This window comes from Dermochelys coriacea, chromosome 6 (assembly GCF_009764565.3).
Source record: "Dermochelys coriacea isolate rDerCor1 chromosome 6, rDerCor1.pri.v4, whole genome shotgun sequence".
NCBI lineage: Eukaryota > Metazoa > Chordata > Testudines > Dermochelyidae > Dermochelys > Dermochelys coriacea.
Genome location: NC_050073.1, coordinates 35,828,608 through 35,847,316, shown reverse-complemented (window position 1 = coordinate 35,847,316; position 18,709 = coordinate 35,828,608). Strand labels below are relative to the sequence as shown.

The following is an 18,709-nucleotide window of genomic DNA, read 5'->3' as shown; positions in this document are numbered from 1 at the left end:
GTCAAGCTAGAGTCAGAACCAGGAATTGAAACTGAGAGTCTGAGCCGAGGTCTGATACAAAATGTGAGAGCCAAGAATAAAGTCAGAATTGGGGTCAGAAGTCTGAGGCCGGGGTTGGAGCCAAGACTGGTAATTTGTGATTGGAGGTGAGGTCTAGGGGCAGGAACTGGAGGAGAGGCAAGGATCAAGCACTGAGCAGCAGCATGGTGGGAACAGGGGTGAGGCAGGAACCAGGAGCAGAGCAGAAATCAGGAACAGGTTTGGGTGCAGTCCTGGCTCCAACCCTGGGCTCAGACTTCTGACCCCGATTCTGGCTTGATCCTTAGCTCTGGCATTTTGTATCAGACCTTGATTCTGACCCTCAGTTTCAATTCCTGGTACTGGCTTAAATAGTATGATTAGACCGATCAGTGGAACCAGACAAATCTCCAGTCAGGGCTCTGTGGGTGGTGCCTTGGCTGAGGCTATAGTCCTACTAGCTTCTCAGCCTACTAAGTTTCAGCCGACACTGGATGGAGGCCAGGATGAAGCAGCAATCTGGGGACCCCCAGGTCTGGATTCAAGACCTGGGACATCACATCCAGGAGCTGTTGCAAAGAGTGACCAGTGATCTTCAGATCCTGTTAGAGGAGATCCAGGACTCTCAACACCAATTCCTAGACATCTTGCAGCCTCAGGGACCAAGTAATTTGGCTCTATCCATCAGGGAGGCCGTGCTAGAACTGGCTAGAGGAGTATGGCACACTCTAGCATCCTGTGTCCCTACGCTGAAAAGGGCCAAAAGGAGGGTTTTTGTTCCTGCTAAACTCTTATTCTCCCATCCTGCCCCCAACTTGCTGGTAGTACAGGCAGCTGCTGAAAGGGCTAGATCCCACTATCAAAAGGCTATCTCAGCAGATAAAGGGTATAAGAGACTGGACCTCTTGGGGAGGAAAGTCTTCTCCTCTGCAGGCCTGCAATTTCATGTCACTAACTACCAAGCATTGTTTGTGAAACAAGATTTTAATTTCTGTTCCAGGCTTGTGGACTTCGCAGACAAGCTTTCCACAGAGGATAGGGCCCAATTTCAGTCTCCTTTAGATGAGGGGAAGTTAGTGGCAAAGATAGACCTCCAGCTGCAGTGGATACAATGGACATGGCTTCCAGAAGTTTGGACACTGGTTTAGTCATAAGGGGGGATTCCTGGCTACAATTGTCAGGGTTTCCTAGGGAGGTCCAAAACACCATCCAGGATCTTTGCATCCCAAACAACAGAAAGTTATGTTGTTATATATATAAAGCCCTATATTGCTCCAGAGGAGACTTGGGTTGCATCTCCCAAAATGATGCTCTGCTTACTTCTGGGACAAATGGCCTCATAAACTCCTTTCCTCCCATTCCCCTGCTTCCACAGGTCATAGGGAAGATACGTCACCGCAGAGCCACCATCATTCTCTTAGCACCCCACTGGTCCAGACAGTTCTGGTTTACGGAACTTCTAAGAGTGTCTTCCCATCAACTGATCAGGATTCGGCCTTTAGACCCATAGACTTTAAGGACAGAAGGGACCATCATGATCATCTAGTCTGACTTCCTGCACGTTGCAGGCCACAAAATCTCAGCCACACACTCCTGTAATAGACCCATAACCTCTGGCCAAGTTACTGAAGACCTCAAACTCATGATTCAAAAACTTAGTTACAGAGAATCCACCATTTACACTAATTTAAAGTTACAAGTGACCCATGATCTCCTAACACTATATTGGGGAAAGACCAAATATCCCAATCCAGGCTCATTCCACCACAGCCTGGTTTTTGGAGGGGGTTGGAAATAGAACACTCATGTACAGCCACTGTTCAGATGATCCTTAATCAGAATAGAAAAGAGTCTCCTAGAATCAGGCCAAATTGAGATGCTTTTCATCCTGGGCACAGCTGCGCCAACATTACCCAGAAACTGTAAGCATTCCAGTTGTTCTTTGGCTATCTCCTATTCTTGAAGACTTCAGTTTTCTCTATTAGTTCACTACGAGTACACCTTGCAGCAATTAGTACCTTACTTCTCTGGTGGGAGGATGCTCCACCTTTACTCACCCAGCTACAATATGATTCATGAAAGACCTGATCAGGACCTTCCAACCAGTGCTTAAACCTATCCCTCAATAGGGCCTGTCCAAGTTCACTATGGTGACTTGTACCATGGCCCACTTGTCCATGAAGGTGGCATTCTTGAAGCTATCACCTCAGCTAGGAGGGTCAGTGAGTTCAGAGCCATCATGGCAGACCCTCTTTATACAGTGCTTCTCAAAGAAAAGGTTTCCCTTTGACTACACCCCAAGTTTCTCCCCAAGATTGTTTGAGTTCCATATCAATCAAATGATACTTACCTATATTTTTCCTAAAATCCCATGCTTTCCCCTGAAGACAAGAGACTTTGCTCCCTTGATGTCTGCCATGCCCTGGCGTTCTATCTGCAAAGAACCAAACCCAATAGGAAATCTCCGAGGATCTTTATTGTTATAACAGAGAGGTCACATGGGCAAGCCATTTCCTCCCAGAGGATTTCTAAGAGGATCTCTAAGAAGATTTCTGGATGCATCTTAAAGTGCTACAAGTTAGCAAACATTCCTCCCCCTGAGGATATCACAGCTCACTCCACACAAGGCCAGGCTTCTTACAGTGTCTATCAGATGTTCTGCTGCAGCACATCTGTGGAGTGGCCACCTGGAATTCAGTTCACACATTAGCGATGCATTATGTCCTGCAGATGCAGCACTGGTATTGACAGTAGTGTAAGCATCTTTGCTACCAGCTTCCTCACCAGCCTCCAGTCTGAACACTGCTTGCCCATCATCCACATTTGGAATTCACATAGGGATCATCACTTAAAAAGGAACGATGTGTGAACCTTATATGCATTTTCCCACTCACCCTCCATCTTCTCTGCTTCGGATCCTGTTGAATTTGTGGTAAGAAGAGGAACTGGAGAAGGATTGACCCGAACTGCTTCTTGTACCCTTGGTTGGGACTGTGAGGAACGCGACTAAGCTTGTGCGGGCAAACGGATGCTGCTTTGAAGAATTTCCAGACTCAGGCACATGCCATGTATGCATATTCAATTATGGAATATGGATAGGGGCCACACATCTTGAAGAACCTCCAGTTACAGTAAGTAGCCTCCACTTCCACAACACACACAAAGTTGTGGGTTTGGTTTTTTTAAGAGTATCTCCTAAATTTGAGTCCTAAATTTGAGTCCTAAATCCATGTTTAGGCAACTAAGTGGTTTGATTTTCAAAAGTGCTGAGCATGTGACAGCTTTGTCTGAAGCCAGTCTGACCTTTTTCTTGCTTTCACAGGTCAAAACTGCATAGCTATTCATGCAAGTTCACATATCATGAGTAGAGTATAGAGCCAGCCACATCAACAAAGGCAACCTGAACTAATAAGTTTGCTGCTCCTGCCTTCTGCTTTTAAGAAACAGCAGCTTTGCTGAGGTGGTGCTGGTGTGGCTGGCTTGGCATGTCTCCAATGATGTAAGAGCTGTAGGAAAGGCTTGAATCTATCAAAAAGAAGGAATAAAGACAGATCCATTAGGGACCTTTATACATCTACAATTAAAACAGAAATAAATGAGCTCATTTCTTAAATTATTGTTATTGGCTATTATTGTGCCCTTATCCTCATTTTATAGAAAGTGAGGACCAGTTTAAAAAAAAAAAAAAAAAGTCCAGCTGCATTTAATGTTGTTTTAAATGCTAGTGTTTATGCAATAAAATAATATTTATTTATACTACTTCACACAGGAAGAACTCATAGTTACCGCCCTGTCTGACAGGTGAAAAAAAGTTGGTGTATTCTAATAATTCAGCTTCTTCGAGTGCTTGCTCATGTCGATTCCAAGTAGGTGTGTGCGCACTGCGTGCACAGTCGTCAGAAGGCTTTTCCCCAGTGGCACCTGTCAGGTTGGCTGTGGAGCCCCCTGGAGTGGCGCCTTCATGGCGTTGTATATAGGTCCCTACCTACCCAACGCTTCCTCAGTTTCTTCTTACTACCAGTGACGGTCGTTGGAGCTGCGTGTCTCTCTTGCCTTGGCAAGCGTTTCCCCTAGTGATCAGGCTTTTGATTATCCTGTAAATAGTTTTAGTTAGTGTTTGTCTTTAGTAATTAATTAGTTAGATAGAAGTGGGGGGTTCCCCCCAACCAAATTCCCTCACCTCTTGGGGTTCGGGTCATGCCAAACCTGCTGTGCCCGACTTGCCCCAAGCCCATGCCAATGGGTGACCCCCACGATCCCTGGCTAAAGTGTCTGGGGGAGGCACATCAAACAGAGCACTGCAAGATCTGCAAAGGGTTCCACTTGAGAACAAAGAAAGAAAGGGACTTCAGGCTCAAACAGCTCCTTATGGAGGCCGCCCTCTATCCCCAGCCAGCTCCAGGCTAGCTGGACCTGGCACTGAGCACCTTCGTGCAGAGTGCTCCAGGCTCCGTTAGAGTCCTTCCTTGGTGCAGTTTCTCTAAGTATAAAGATCCTTGGGACTGTCACTCCCCAATGCCAAAGCCCACGGTGGCAACACAGCACCGCTCACACTCACTGGTGCCGCATAAATGGCACAAGAAGACAGATAGAGGGTGCTTGCCCACAGCGAGTGCAGCCGGGTCTGCCAGCGGTGTGTGTCCAATGCAGGGGCACCCGGCGCCGGTCGTGGAGGAACCGGCACCGTTGACTTCGAGCCCACAAAGGGATCTGTCGGGTCCAGTGCCATTAGATTCTCCTGCTAGAGAGTGCCAGGTGGAGGAGATAACGCTCCCTTCCACCCCGGACACATTTGTGGTGGCCAGGGACTTAATTGCCATGACGGTACTGCAGTCCCCAGGCAGGCAAGATAGACCTCCAGCACCGCAAGGCGCTGCGCCATCTAGTGGCAAGCCTACAATGATGAGGCTCTGCTCACCTTCCCCGTGGCACTGTTCTCTGGCATCGTCCCACTCGGCCCTGCTGTGGTCTCCTCACTCAGGGTCCCTGGCACAGACCTCTTTACAGGCCTCACTGGATGCAGCAGACTGTGCCACACGAACTATGTCCTCCGCCATAGCTATGAGGAGGAGCTTATGGCTCTAGGTGTCAGGCCTTCCCACAGAGGTCCAACAAACAATTCAAGACTTGCCCTTTGACGGCATGGGGCTGTTTTCTGAGCAGACAGATTCCAAGCTCCATAGCCTAAAGGATTCATGGGAAACGTTGAAATTGCTGGGTCTGCATACCCCTGCCACCCAGCGGAAACACTTTAAGCCCCAACCCCTTCTGCCTTCCCCAGCCTAGGCAGGACTTTTCCAGAAAGTAGGGCAGGAATGGTAGGCGTAAGCCTCTCCATCCACTGCCCAGTCAAGGCCAAGGCTCGGCAAGGCAGTCATCAGGCTCTAAGCAAGCGTTTTGATGGTGCGCTTTGGGGCGATGCACCAGTCCACTCACTGGATCCTTCACCCTGTTTTCTGAATCATCTGTCCCACTTCTGTCATGCTTGGACCCAGATAACCTCAAATCGCTGCGTCCTTTGCACCATAGAAGTGGGATATTTTCTCCAATTCTGCTCCTTCCCTCCCTCCCATGTCCCTTCTCCGTCCCTCTTCAGGGACTCTTCTCACAAGCAACTCCTCATGCAGGAGGTTCAGACGCTCCTCACCACAGGAGCAGTGGAGGAGGTTCCTGATGAGCTAAAGGGAAAGGGATTCTACTCCCAATATTTCCTAATCCCCAAAGCCAAAGGGGGTCTCAGACCCATCGTTGACCTGCGAGGCCTCAACAGGTTCATGAAGAAGTTGAGGTTCTGCCTAGTCTCTTTGACTGCCATCATTCTGTCCCTGGATCCAGGAGACTGGTATGCCATCCTCGACCTAAAGGACTCGTACTTCATATGTCAATAGTTCCAGTCCATAAATGCATTCTCAGGTTTGTAGTGAACCATAACCATTACCAGTTTACAGTCCTCCCCTTTGGCCTGTCAGCAGCCCCTCAAGTTTTTACCAAGTGCATGGCAGTCATAGCCACCTTCCTGAGAAGAAGGCAGGTGCATGTCTTCCTGTACCTCGATGACTGGCTGGTCAGGGGCTGTTCCAGGGCACACGTGGAGCAACACGTCGACAAGCTGGGTCTCCTCCTGAACGTATACAAATCAACTCTATCTCCTACTCGGAGAATAGAATTCATTGGGGCAGTGTTGGATTTGGGTCAGGCCAGAGGCTTCCTGCCAGAGACTCGTTTTCAGACAATGCAAGACGTCATAGAAGGCTTCAAGCAATGCCTCACCCCCACAGCAAGGAATTGCATAAAGCTCCTCGGACATATGGCAGCTTGTACATACGTGGTACAATAAGCAAGGCTGAGGCTCAGATCTCTCCAGGCCTGGCTGGCATCAACTTATCCGCCAGGGCGCAACAGCCTGGACAAGGTGGTCGACACTCCCACTGCCAGTTCTCTGGTCTCTCCAGTGGTGGCTTAACCCACAGATGGTATGTGCAGGGGTCCCCTTTGCCAAACCACAGCCCTTTCTGTCCCTGGTCACAGCTGTGTCAGCGTTGTGGTGGGGAGCTCATCTGGGAGAACTCAGGACCCAGGGTCTTTGGTCACAAGTCAAGCTCTCTCACTTCTCACTTCAATGTCAAGGAGCTGAGAGCAGTCCGCCTGGCATGCCAGACCTTCCAGGCCCACTTGTGAGGGAAATGTGTGGCGGTGATGATGGATAACACAACCACAATGTTTTATATAAACAAGCACGGTGGAGCTCGCTCCTCTCCCCTGTATTAGGAAACCCTCACACTGTGGGACTTCTGCATAGCCCACTCAATTCACATGGAAACATCCTATTTCCTGGGTTCTCAGAATAAGCTGGCGGACTATCTCAGAAGATCCTTCCACAACCACGAGTGGTCCATTCGCCCAGACATGGTGAATAGCATTTTCCAAAGGTGGTGAGTTCCCCAGATCGACCTGTTCACTACAAAAAGCAATAGTCAGTGCCTGCAGTTCTGTTCCTTCCAGAATCACAACCTGAGCTCCCTCATGGACATGTTCCTCCTCGCTTAGACGGACCACCTGCTGTACATATTCCTGCGTTTCCCGCTCGTCCACAAGATTCTGCTGAAGACCCAGGGAGGAAGAGGGTCACATACTGATAGCACCAGCATAGCCTTGCCAGCACTGGTATACCACACTTCTGGAGCTGTCGGTGGATACATTGCCCTTGCTTCTGGACCTGATCACTCAAGACCATGACCATCTCCGGAATTCCAGCCTCGAGTCTCTCCACTTTACAGCTTGGACGCTTCCTGGTTAAACCAAGTAGAACTAATGTGCTCTGATCCCATTAGGGAGGTTCTCCTTGGCATTAGGTAACCCTCCACCAGGCAGTAGCAAATCCTACCTGGCCAAGTGGAAGAGATTCTCGATCTGGTGTTTTGCAGGGCCGTACCCTTCAGTTGCAGATACTGATACCTCTCATCTTAGACTATCTGCTGCACTTCAAGAAGCAGGGCCCGTCAGTCTCATCAATAAGGGTTGATCTAGCCGCCATTTCAGCATTCTACCCAGGAGTGGCTGGCCAATCAGTCTTCTCCAACCTGATGGTCGGTCGGTTTCTTAAAGGTCTTGACAGATGATACCTACAAGTTAGGCAGCCAGTCCCAGTTTGAGACTTTAATCTGGTTCTTTCAAGACTAAGGGGCCCCCCTTCAGGTCCCTAGTGACTTGCTCATTATTCTGTCTGTCATGGAAGATGGCATTCCTGGTCACAATAACATTAACTAGGAGAGTGTCCGAGCTTAAAGCCTTAACTTCCAACCCTCCTTACACCATTTTTTTTTAATAAGGACAAGGTGCAGCTTAGGCCTCACCCAGCCTTTCTTCCAAAGGTCATCTCTCAGTTTCATGCCAATCAGGACATTTTTCTCCCAGTCTTTTTCCCTAAGCCACACACTAACAGTTGGGAGCAAAGACTCCACTCCTTGGACATTCGGTGAGCATTGGCCTTTTATATCGAGCATCCAAAGCCGTTTCATAAGTTGATTCAGTTGTTCGTTGCAGTAGCTGACAGGATGAAGGGCCTCCCGGTTCTTCTCAAAGAATTTTGTCATGGATCTCGTCTTGTATCCGGGAATGTTATATTTGGCAAAGATACCTGCCTCAGCACTACCGGCGCATTCTACAAGGGCGTAGGCCTCTTTGGCGGCATTCCTGGCCCAGGTCCTGATCCAGGAGATCTGCAGGGCAGCGACATGGTCGTCGATCCACATTTTCACCTCTCATTATGCCATTACCTAGTATGCCAGGGACGATGCAGCATTCGGCAGAGCGGTGCTTCAATCAGCAATTCCATGAACTCCGACCCTTCCTCCTAGGAAATGCTTGGGAGTCACCTACTTGGAATCGACATGAGCAAGCACTTGAAGAGGAAAAAATGGTTACTTACCTTCTCATAACTATTATTTTTTGAGATGTGCTGATCACGTCCATCCCAAGACCCACCCGCCTCCCCTCTGTCGGAGTATCCAGCAAGAAGGAACTGAAAGACAGTGGGTCGGCAGGGACCTATATACACCACCATGAAGGTATGACTCCAGGGGGCTCCACAGCCGACCCGACGGGTACCGCTAGGGGAAAAACCTTCTGATGACTGTGCACGCGGCACACATACTTGGAATGGACATGAGCAACACATTCCAAAGAGGGAAGATAACTATGTTTTTTTTTATATAGTAGTCCTTCTGTCTCTGTGGCAATAGGTATTTCTGTTTGGGAGAATCTGATTGGTGTTTGAATGCTACTTAAAATTTCTATTTTCTGCATCCATATAGATATATTAACAAATAGTATATAGCATATTTATCTGTACAGCTTGCAAATTTTAAACTGATGCTAAAATGCTTCTGTTTTTATTATAAGGGTTTAATTTCTGTTGAACTGAAAGGCCATCCAAATGCCCTCCTGAGCTGCCTCAGATGATGCTGTCTAAGCAGTTTTGAGATTAAGCTGTAATGGTGCCCTGCTGCAACTAAAAAACTTGAAACAACTGAAATATTTTAAATTATTTTAAATGGAGTTTATTTGCTGAGGTAATTATTGTGTCAAAACTGAAATCCTTCTTAGAGAGGATTTTACTTATTCTCAAATAGTAGTTCAAAGCTAAAAGGCTGTTTTTTTCCCTTAGCCACTAAACTGTAAGTTGAACTATATGAATCACTGTGCTATGCCCTGTCTGGTTCCCATGAAAGTCAGTAGGAGCACTGCATTTAACTTTCAATAGAAGCAGCGTAGGGCTCCAGGGATTAATTGACCAATTGCCTGTATTTTTAAATGTAAGATTATATAAATCTATTTGAGGACTTTCATTATTAGTTATTGGAAGGATAGTCTCGTGGATATGGATTGGAAGTGAGGGATAGAACCAAGATTCTCTAGCTTTTCCATAGATTCCTGTAAGACTTTGGGCAAATCACTTAACTATTCAATGCTTCTGTTCACCATCTCTAAAATAGGGATCATAATAATTTCTTACTCCAGGACATTGTGAATCTTAATATCCACTATTGGTAAAGCTCTTTGAGCTCCTGAGATGGGAAGTGCTATAGAAATGCAAAAAGTCATTAAATACTATGATTATATCTAGATTTAAATCTAATAAGATAATATATATAATTCTTATATTATAATTCAAGTAATACAGAAATTATATTCCATTGATAAATATTTTTTTTGTCAGCTCAGGATGGTGCAGCAAAGCAAGGCTGCAAGTAGTGAATGTCAGACCTTTTGACCTGATACTCATATTGTGGAAGTCATGGATGCTTTTATTCCATTTTATTCATACAGATGTAATATAAATGCATTTCTTTCCCACCTCCTCAGAGCAAAGCCTCCTTTTAAAAGTACATATGCAGCAGAATAAATGCAGTTTCTCAGAAAATAAGTTGTAAAAACTGTTGACAAAACTCCCATTCAATTAATGTTTTGATATAGATGTATAAAATTGCATCTTTTAGGAGTGCAATGTAAATTTTATTCACAGTAACAGGCATTTTGTTCCTTGTAGCCCAGGCATTCGTGAGTGACCATTACTTAATGAGATCTGTACATTACTGAAAGAAGTGTTCTATAGGCAGTTGTGTTCTGTTGTCTGATGATTATACGAGGTGTGTTAAGGTGGGAGTGAAGGAGTAAGAAAAGTGCTACTGCTTTGATTTATGTTTTTTAACTCCTATGATGTATTTAAATGTATATTAAGAGTTGTGGATGTGTGGAGTTTCATATAGATTAAAATCAAAACAACTAAATAGATAAAAATAAATATAAAGGTGCCTGAGGTTTCAAACAGGGCTCTCTTTTTGCGGCACATTTTGCACCAACAGTACATAATTTCAGTTTGTGCTTTTTCTTCGCAATTAACTGCAGTGTGGAGTTCATTATACCTGCAAAAATGGAGGCCCAGTTTGAAAACAGATCCAGAAAATGTGTCCTTATATATTCATAGGTGTGCAAGTAAACATTTTGTGATGTATTTTTGCTTAAATCTAAGAGTAACTACTTCTTTCCCTCACAGCAGTGTTGAGTCTGAAGTTACACTTGTAAAGGGCTTTGAGATTGTAGAATAAAATGGAAGTACAAAATATTATTACTTATAAAGTTTCTTTACACTTTTTTTCCCGCCCCCCCAGGTATGCATTCCTCAGCAGCAACAGAACTATTTGTTACTGGAGCATTGCCAACCTCTGGAACATTTCCACCAACATCTGCTTTATCAGCTTATCAGCATCCCAACTCTTTCAGCAGTAGAAACTTTGCCGCTACTCCATCTCTCACACTTCAAGATGCAACATTCAGTGCTACATCAAATGGTCTTTTAACTGCTCATGACCCTTTATTGCAAATCAAGACATCACAAGGCACAGTTCCAACTGCTTTGACATTTGAACGCCTAGGCAGCTCTGTTTTAAGTACTAGCATACCACCTCAGTCATCAACGTACCGTTCTGCTCAAGAGTCTGCACCCCATCTCTTGCAACCTCAGTTTAGTTTGTTGCCTTCAACACTTGGAGGAGCTCAGCAGGCTTCTCAGGCATATAGCACATCTCTCTTTTCTGGTTCCACTGCCTCCATTGATAGAGCACTTCAGCGAGAATGTAGTGTTATTAAACACCATCAGCGGCCTTCAAGTACACAGTCAGTTCAGGCACAACTGACTGGTTCACAGCATTCCCTACACAGTTATTTATCAAGTACAAGTGGAGTTAATTTTCAGGATACATCCAGGCAGTCAGCACTGTCCTGCAGTCCAGTTGGAAATGCTACTCAGGTGAGCAATGGAGGATCACAACAGAAGACCTCTCAAGTCTCAGTGGAACTTGCTCAGTCTTATACATCTTCAATTCCATCACCCGGTTTCCCATCTACTTCTACAGCAAAAGCAAAAAACTGTTCTACAAAGCAGCTTTCAAGGTCAACAAAGACCCCCAAACCTCAAAATGTAGCCTCTCCTGTGCAGACACAAAGCTATTCCAAAACTGCACAAAATCAGAGTTCTGTAATAGCAGGCCAAGCACAAATCTATTCTACAGCACAGCTACCAAGTCTGTTGTCAGTCAGCCAATCCCAAAACTATGTTTCCACACAGTCACAGAATATGCCATCTGTCAGTCATTCACAAGTTTTCTCATCTAGCAAGGTTGAGAAGCTGCCCTCGTTATATAAAACACTGACTTTTTCTGGGCAATCACAAACTATAACTTCTGATAGTCAGACAACACTAAGTTACTCTGCAGATCAACAGGTATTAACTTCAGTTCCAAATGAGAACTATTCTGGTCAAACAAGGGATCTTTCTTCAGTTAACCAATCTCAGAGTTATTCTTCTAATCACTCTCAGGGTTTATCTCCTGTTAACCAATCACAGGTTAATTATTCATCTCAATCACAGGTTTTGTCAGCTGTTAGTCCTTCAGAAAGTTATACTTCAGGGCAATCTTTAACGTTAACTTCACCTTCTCTTCCATTTTCTTCCTCCCCTCGTGTTCAAAATTTGTCAGCCTCAAGCCCAAACCAGAACTATATTTCTCTTCATTCTTCTCAGAATTCTCAGACCCAAGAATCATCTTCTCCGCAGTCTCAAAAGTTTTTGACAGCTGTTCAATCTCCTACTTTTGCATCTCCAGCTCATTCACAAACACTGCAGAACAATAGACCTTCCTCAGATACAAAAATATATGTTAAAAGGAAATCTGACTCTAACTTGTATGCTTCATCAAAACAGGAAGATGAATTGTCAATGCAAGATTTACAGGCATTGCAACAGCAAGCTTCTCTTGAATCCTCTACCCAAAGGCTAACTGATAGTGAAATTAATGCTCAGGATGCTGCCTATAGGGTCTCAAAGGCAGATGACAGGTATTCTCAAAGTGTAATCAGAAGTAATTCTCGTCTTGAAGATCAAGTTGTTGGGCTTACTCTCCAAGGGTCAAAAAAAGATGAGAGGATGGTTGGTTCTGTGGCACAGCTTACTCAACAGATTGGCCATATCACTAATGTAATAAGCCATGATATTAAAAAGGCAGCTAATTTAATGCAGACAACACAAATAAGTGTAAATGCTAAAGAACTAAACCAGCAGCATTCTCTTATGCATAAGGTACATGAAACTAAGGCCCAAGAACAGCAGGGCCAAGTCATTAGCACATCATCACAGATTCAAGCTCATGCTTTGAGGCATGGCAATCAACTATGTTTGACTAATGCACAGGTACTTCTGGAATCTGCCTGTGACTTACAAATTCTTCAGCAGTCAATACTGCAGTCAGGCTTAGGACAAGCAAAGGCATCTCCACATGTGCGACGAATACAGAGTCCTCAGCAGGTAGCACATCAGTTCCTTCAAATGGATAGTCACATTATTCAAAGTAATGGGCGTCATTCTCAGCAACAGCTTCATCCTCAAAATGCAGAAGTTATTAAAATGGAAATTTCTGAGTCCTCAAAACCACTACAGCAACATATGACATCAAAAGACCATTTTACTCAACCAAATCAACATGAATCAAAGAATCAGTTTGTTTCTCTTGGTTCTATATGTTTTCCAGAGTCTATGCTTCTCAGTGATGATAGGAATATATTGTCTAATGTGGATGACATCTTAGCAGCAACAGCAGCAGCGTGTGGGGTCACACCATCAGAATTTGCCAAATCCACATCTAATGAAGAAGAAATCCAATCTGTTGAAAATGGTGATGATTCCAAATCTCAGTTCCAGTCAATAGATGTACGACACATATCTCCTAGTTTCAGCTCGTCACCCTCTGTAGTTGGAAAACCACATAGCATAAATAATATTTCTCTAAATGGAAGCCAAGTTACTATAAACCTTACAACAGTGTCTACAATACAATCAAAACATACGATCCTTGAGCAACATATGGAGACTTCTGATCAAAATGTATCAGCTAGAATGACTTCTCCAGCCCTTGGACCTAGTCAGGAGGAGCAAGAACAAGGTTCTGGCAAAGTTAAGAAACAGTCTAGCATTAGTCATGAATCTGAAGAAGACAATGATGTTCCCATTGATGGTACATTGAATGCTAGAGACTCAGAATTTGTTTCAAGTGGTCGGAGTCTAAGTGAAGAGAGCGTTACATCAGATAATGACTTTAATATGGGTTGTGATGATGGCATTGTAGTAGGTAACAAAATTAAAAGTCCATTGCAACCAATATCTGTGCTACAACCAGGAGATGTAAGTGGTAACAAAACTGAAGAAGAGAACCAAGATTTAAGTCAAGGGAACCTTCAAAAGAAAAAAAGTAAAGGAAAAGGCCAAATAAAACATGCTACAGAAGATGACAGTGCAAGCCAGAAACAATTGAAACGAAGTGGACAGTGCAAGCGTCAGAATATAAGAGGAACTGACATATCTTTACCATATTCTTCTCCTGTTTCTGAAAGTTGTTATGATATTTATCAACATCAGGAAAGAATGAGGCAAAAAATTAAAGAAGTGGAAGAAAAGCAACCAGAAGTCAAAACAGGATTCCTTGCATCTTTTTTAGACTTTCTAAAATCTGGGCCCAGGCAACAGTTTTCAGCACCTGCTGTACGAATGCCTAACAGGACTAGGCGGCCAGTTACCCAGATAGTCCGTGCCCCGGGTCCCCAGCCACCTTCAAAACCACAGCCAGCAGCAGCTCCTTTGTCTGTTGAGGGTGGCTGTGAAAGTCCAACCAAAAAAGTTGATGATGAACTTAAGAAAAATTTGGAAACATTGCCTTCATTTTCTTCTGATGAAGATGATTCTGTAGGGGGTAACCACGATCTTCAGAAGAGCATCTCTACAGCATTATCAGCTTTGGATGATACTGCCGACAAAAAAAACAAATCAGGTAAAATAGTTGTTTACTTTCAAAGACGTAATTCTGTAGATTTTGCATATACTTTACTTTTTAATGTTAGATATCTTTAGTTTTAGATAAACCATATCTTTCAAAAGACCTTTGTTAGGTCACGCTAAAATTTAGGAGTAATATTCAAATTATTGAACTGAGATTTAACTAAAGTAGTGTTTTCCGCAATAGTGGAAGTTATGTGGCTAAATCCTTTCACTTTGTTTTGAAAATATATCCTTAAATATTTCTTTTTCAGTTTAAAAGATGATTTTGGCATGGAATGGAGAAACTTTTATTTTAGTAAACTAATGTCAACTCTATTACTTCCTAACTCAAAATGGTAGATAAGGTTTTGCCCATAAAATCAACAGTCTAGTACAAATGTTCCATCACATGGATAGTAAAGATTGTAAAAATGTAACAGTGTCTTTAAAGAAATTTCATCATGATGACATAACTGAATTACTTCCAGAAAAGATTGTTTTTACCTTGGTGGAATTGTGTATGTTCTTTCAATGATGATTGAATTACATGAAGCAGAATTACTTATAAAAACATTTCTTTTTACACTGGCAAGCTGAGGATGTGTTTTATTGGTACTTTCTCAATAGGGGGAGTCCAGACTTTGTACTATTAAGCACAAAGTAGATGACTTTAGAGAAATGGAACTTATGAAAGGTAAATGTCGTACCTAGTGCAACTTGGGTGGCACTGATGGCACTATTTATATTTTATATATAGTTCCTCTGCTAAATATTAATGTCTATTCTATACATTAGAGAATTCTTGTCAACAATCATATATTTTAATTACTGGTGCTTCCTCTGGAAATATTTTTGGCAAACTATGTTTTTTTTTTCATATCTACGTTTTAAAATAGTTTTAAATAAATAAATAAAATAGTTTTATGTTTTTGCAACGAAGTTGATAAGAAGGAGGTGAAAACCATGATAACTCGGATTTGACAAGTGCTGGACCAGCCCTGCAGACTGTGATGCTGCTAATGTTTTGGCAAAGACAGTGGCTGCAATCACTATATGCCGGTCCTTGAGACTAAATTTCTCAGACTTTCCAAGGGAAGTCTAGATCTGCCTTTTTTAGGGGCCTAATTAGTTCAGAGGCAAGACATTGCACATCTTAGACTTCATGGTCATTTTCAGATCTCAGGGTCTCTATGCAGCATCTGGAAAGAAACACACTTTCACCTTCAAATGTCAGTTACAGGGTTTCCAAGCAACATTTGGGCAGAAGTTCACAATGAAGAACTCATCAGATTCCAAGAAGCAAAAAGGACAGATTCTGCTAACAGAGGTCAGGGTCTGCCTCAGCAGGATGGCTTCATCAACATTTGCCCAAATGCTTTAAAGGCTAACAACATAAAGAGTACCCAGTTACTTTAGCAGTTCCAGCTCCTTTTGATTTCCTGTAAGCAATCTTTTTGAATGCTTGTCCAATTTGTTTCTTCTGCGCTTTAATATTTACATGCATATTAAATGAGATTTAATGCTGCCACACACTTTACGTTCAACTACTATTGTGGCTCTCCAGAGACAAATTTGTGGAACTTTCAGACCAGTCCATTAGTGTGGTGGCAACTATAGCTGGCTCACAGACCCTTGGGAAAAGGAAGGCCTCAAGTAATCTTACAGCAGTATCTCTAGCCAAGTCAAGAGCAGAGACATTTATTATTCGGAGGAACCTTATCCAGACCTCCTTTCCCAAAAGAATGTCCAGTCCATGAATCTTTGGGGACTAGGGGAAATGGTGGATCCATGAAGTTTGTAAATTACTGGATACTGCTTAAAAGACCTAGTTATCACTAAAAATGTATGCATCTCAGAAACAGTTTTGACACGTAGAGTTCAGTGCCACTTTGTCTCTTACCACAACTTTTTATACATAGAACATGCTTAGAGCATGTTTGATCATTGCTTTGTATAGGAAGGTATTGATACTTTTAAGTGCACAGAATTAGAATAGGTGTTGTCCTTGAGCTCCATGCTAAACATACATCCATAAAGATCCCTGTGTTAACAGGGATGCTTTCTAGAAGAATATGGGTCAGGGTTTCCATATATATGTTAAGTTCAATAAATTCTTTGTTGCTGTTCACACAAGCTACCTTCATATCTCAAATACAGTGCATTTGGAATGTACCTCTGCCTGCATGTGGTATATCTGAGGAATCTTGTATAGCTAGTCTTGGGAGTCATAGAATCATAGGTTAGAAGGGACTGCGGGGGCCATCTAATCTAACCCACTGCCAAGATGCAGGATTTTTTGCGCTTAGACCATTCAAGACAGGTAGCTAGCCAGCCTCCTTTTGAAAATCTCCAGTTAAGGAGCTTCCACAACCTCCCTAGGCAGTCTGTTCCATTGTCCTACTGTTCTTATAGCTAGGAAGTTTTTCCTGAGAGTTCATGTAAATCTGCTATGCTGTAGTTTAAACCCATTGCCTCCTTTCCTGCCCTCTGTGGCAAGAGAGAAAAACTTTTCTCCATCTTTTTTATGGCAGCCTTTCAAGTATTTGAAGACCACTATCATGTCTTCCCTGCCTTAATCTTCTCTTTTCCAAACTAAACATACCCAGTTCCTTCAGCTTTGCTTATATGGCTTGCATTCCATTCTTTTGATCATCTTTGTTGCTTGCCTCTGGATCCTTTCCAATATCTCTACATCCTTCCTATACTTGGTGACCAAAATTAGACACAGTACTCCAGCTGAGGCCTAATCAGCACCGAGTAGAGCGATACTTTCACCTCCCGTGACTTACAGGCTATGCCTCTGTTAATGCAACCTAAAATTGCATTTGGTTTTTTTTTTTTTGCAACGGCATTTCACTGCTGAGGCATCCATGTTGAGGTTGTCACCCACCACAACTCCCAGATCCTTCTCAGCAGTGCTGCTGCCAAGCCAATTATTCCTCATTCTGTATTTGTATATTTGGTTTTTTTCCCCTAAGTGTAGCACCTTATGTTTGTCTTTGTTGAATTTCATTTTGTTGTCTATAGCCCAGTTCTCCAGTCACATCCCTCTGAATTTCAGCTCTATCCTTCAAAGTGCCAAAGTAACTTTGAGCGGTACTTCTTTCCTTCTCCCCAGCTGTGAAATATTTGTGTCTTTTCTCTGTAATACTATGGTAGGGTGTATAAATCCCGCACTGACAGCAAAGGGACTAGGGAGGCAGTGTGTACAAAGGTAGCCCTGCCCCTTCAGCCCTGCCAATCATGCATGGTAGGGAGGAGGGCTTTAAAAGGAGGAAACTGCTGTAGGCCAGGGGAAAGCCCTGAGAAGGTAACTGCTGGAGTGGTCCTGAAGCAGCAGGAGGAACCCCCCATGCGAGAGATCCTGCCAGCTCTGCGAGGAGTCCAGCAAACTCCAGGGGCAAGCCTACCGCGAAGAGACTGACTCAGCTATCTGGCCGTAAGAACTCCAGTAAAGCTGCTACCCAGGCACTCCTGAAGTAAGTTGAGGCTGCTGACGGTTTCACCTTCTGTTGACCCCAGGAGGGGCTTGTTCTTTCCTAAGTTTGGACTTTTGCTTTGCCCCACCCATCACAAAGTAAGCAGGACTACAAGGGTGTGGCCCACTGCAAGGACTAAGGGTATGTCTACACAACAAAGAAAAACCTGCGACTGGCTTGTGTCAGCCTACTTGGTCTTTCAGGGCTCAGGCTGAGGGGCAGTTTCATTGCTGGGTAGGCTTCTGGGCTCGGGAGCTCTGGGACCCTACTGCCCTGCAGGGTCCTAGCCAAGAAGTCGAAACAGCAATGAAACAGCCCTGTAGTCCAAGCCTCTTGAGCCCAAGTCGGCTGGCATGGGCCAGCCATGGATTTTTCTTTGCTGTGTAGACATACCCTAAGGGGCTAGAACCTGGACTGGCCTGTCTTTGTGGTGGTAACTCTGTGTGGCAAGGGGCCCCCAGCCAGCAAAGTTGGCACTCCAGAGAGACTCTGTTACAAATATCATCTATCTTCCTCTTCCAGCCATTGGTAAAATTACTTTACAATTTTAAAGCAGTCTGCTCCACTGTTCGTATTTATCAAAAGTAATCTTGTTGAAGATGTATATATGTACTTAGTAAAAGCATTTCCATGTGCAAATTTACATGTGAATGAACGAACTCTGACCAGGGCCAATATAAATAAGATTTGATTTTAATTCTTTCACTATGAATAATTTCTGGATGTTTTTACTGAAATGAAATAAGTGTAAACTGATTTGCTGTAGCTAATATGACCCAAAAGTATATTTTTAAATAAAATAATAATAATTTGGCATAATCTGATACAAAAGTATTTATTGTACAGT

General features: G+C 43.6%; 1 protein-coding gene across 1 annotated transcript in view; it reads left to right on the top strand.

Annotated features, from left to right (window-relative positions):
- The window catches only part of QSER1 (glutamine and serine rich 1), a 92,876-nt gene that overhangs the window by 41,963 nt on the left and 32,204 nt on the right, over positions 1-18,709 (top strand). Inside the window, 1 exon segment of the mRNA XM_038404274.2 lies at positions 10,689-14,396. Coding sequence (XP_038260202.1) covers positions 10,689-14,396 — 3,708 coding nt within the window.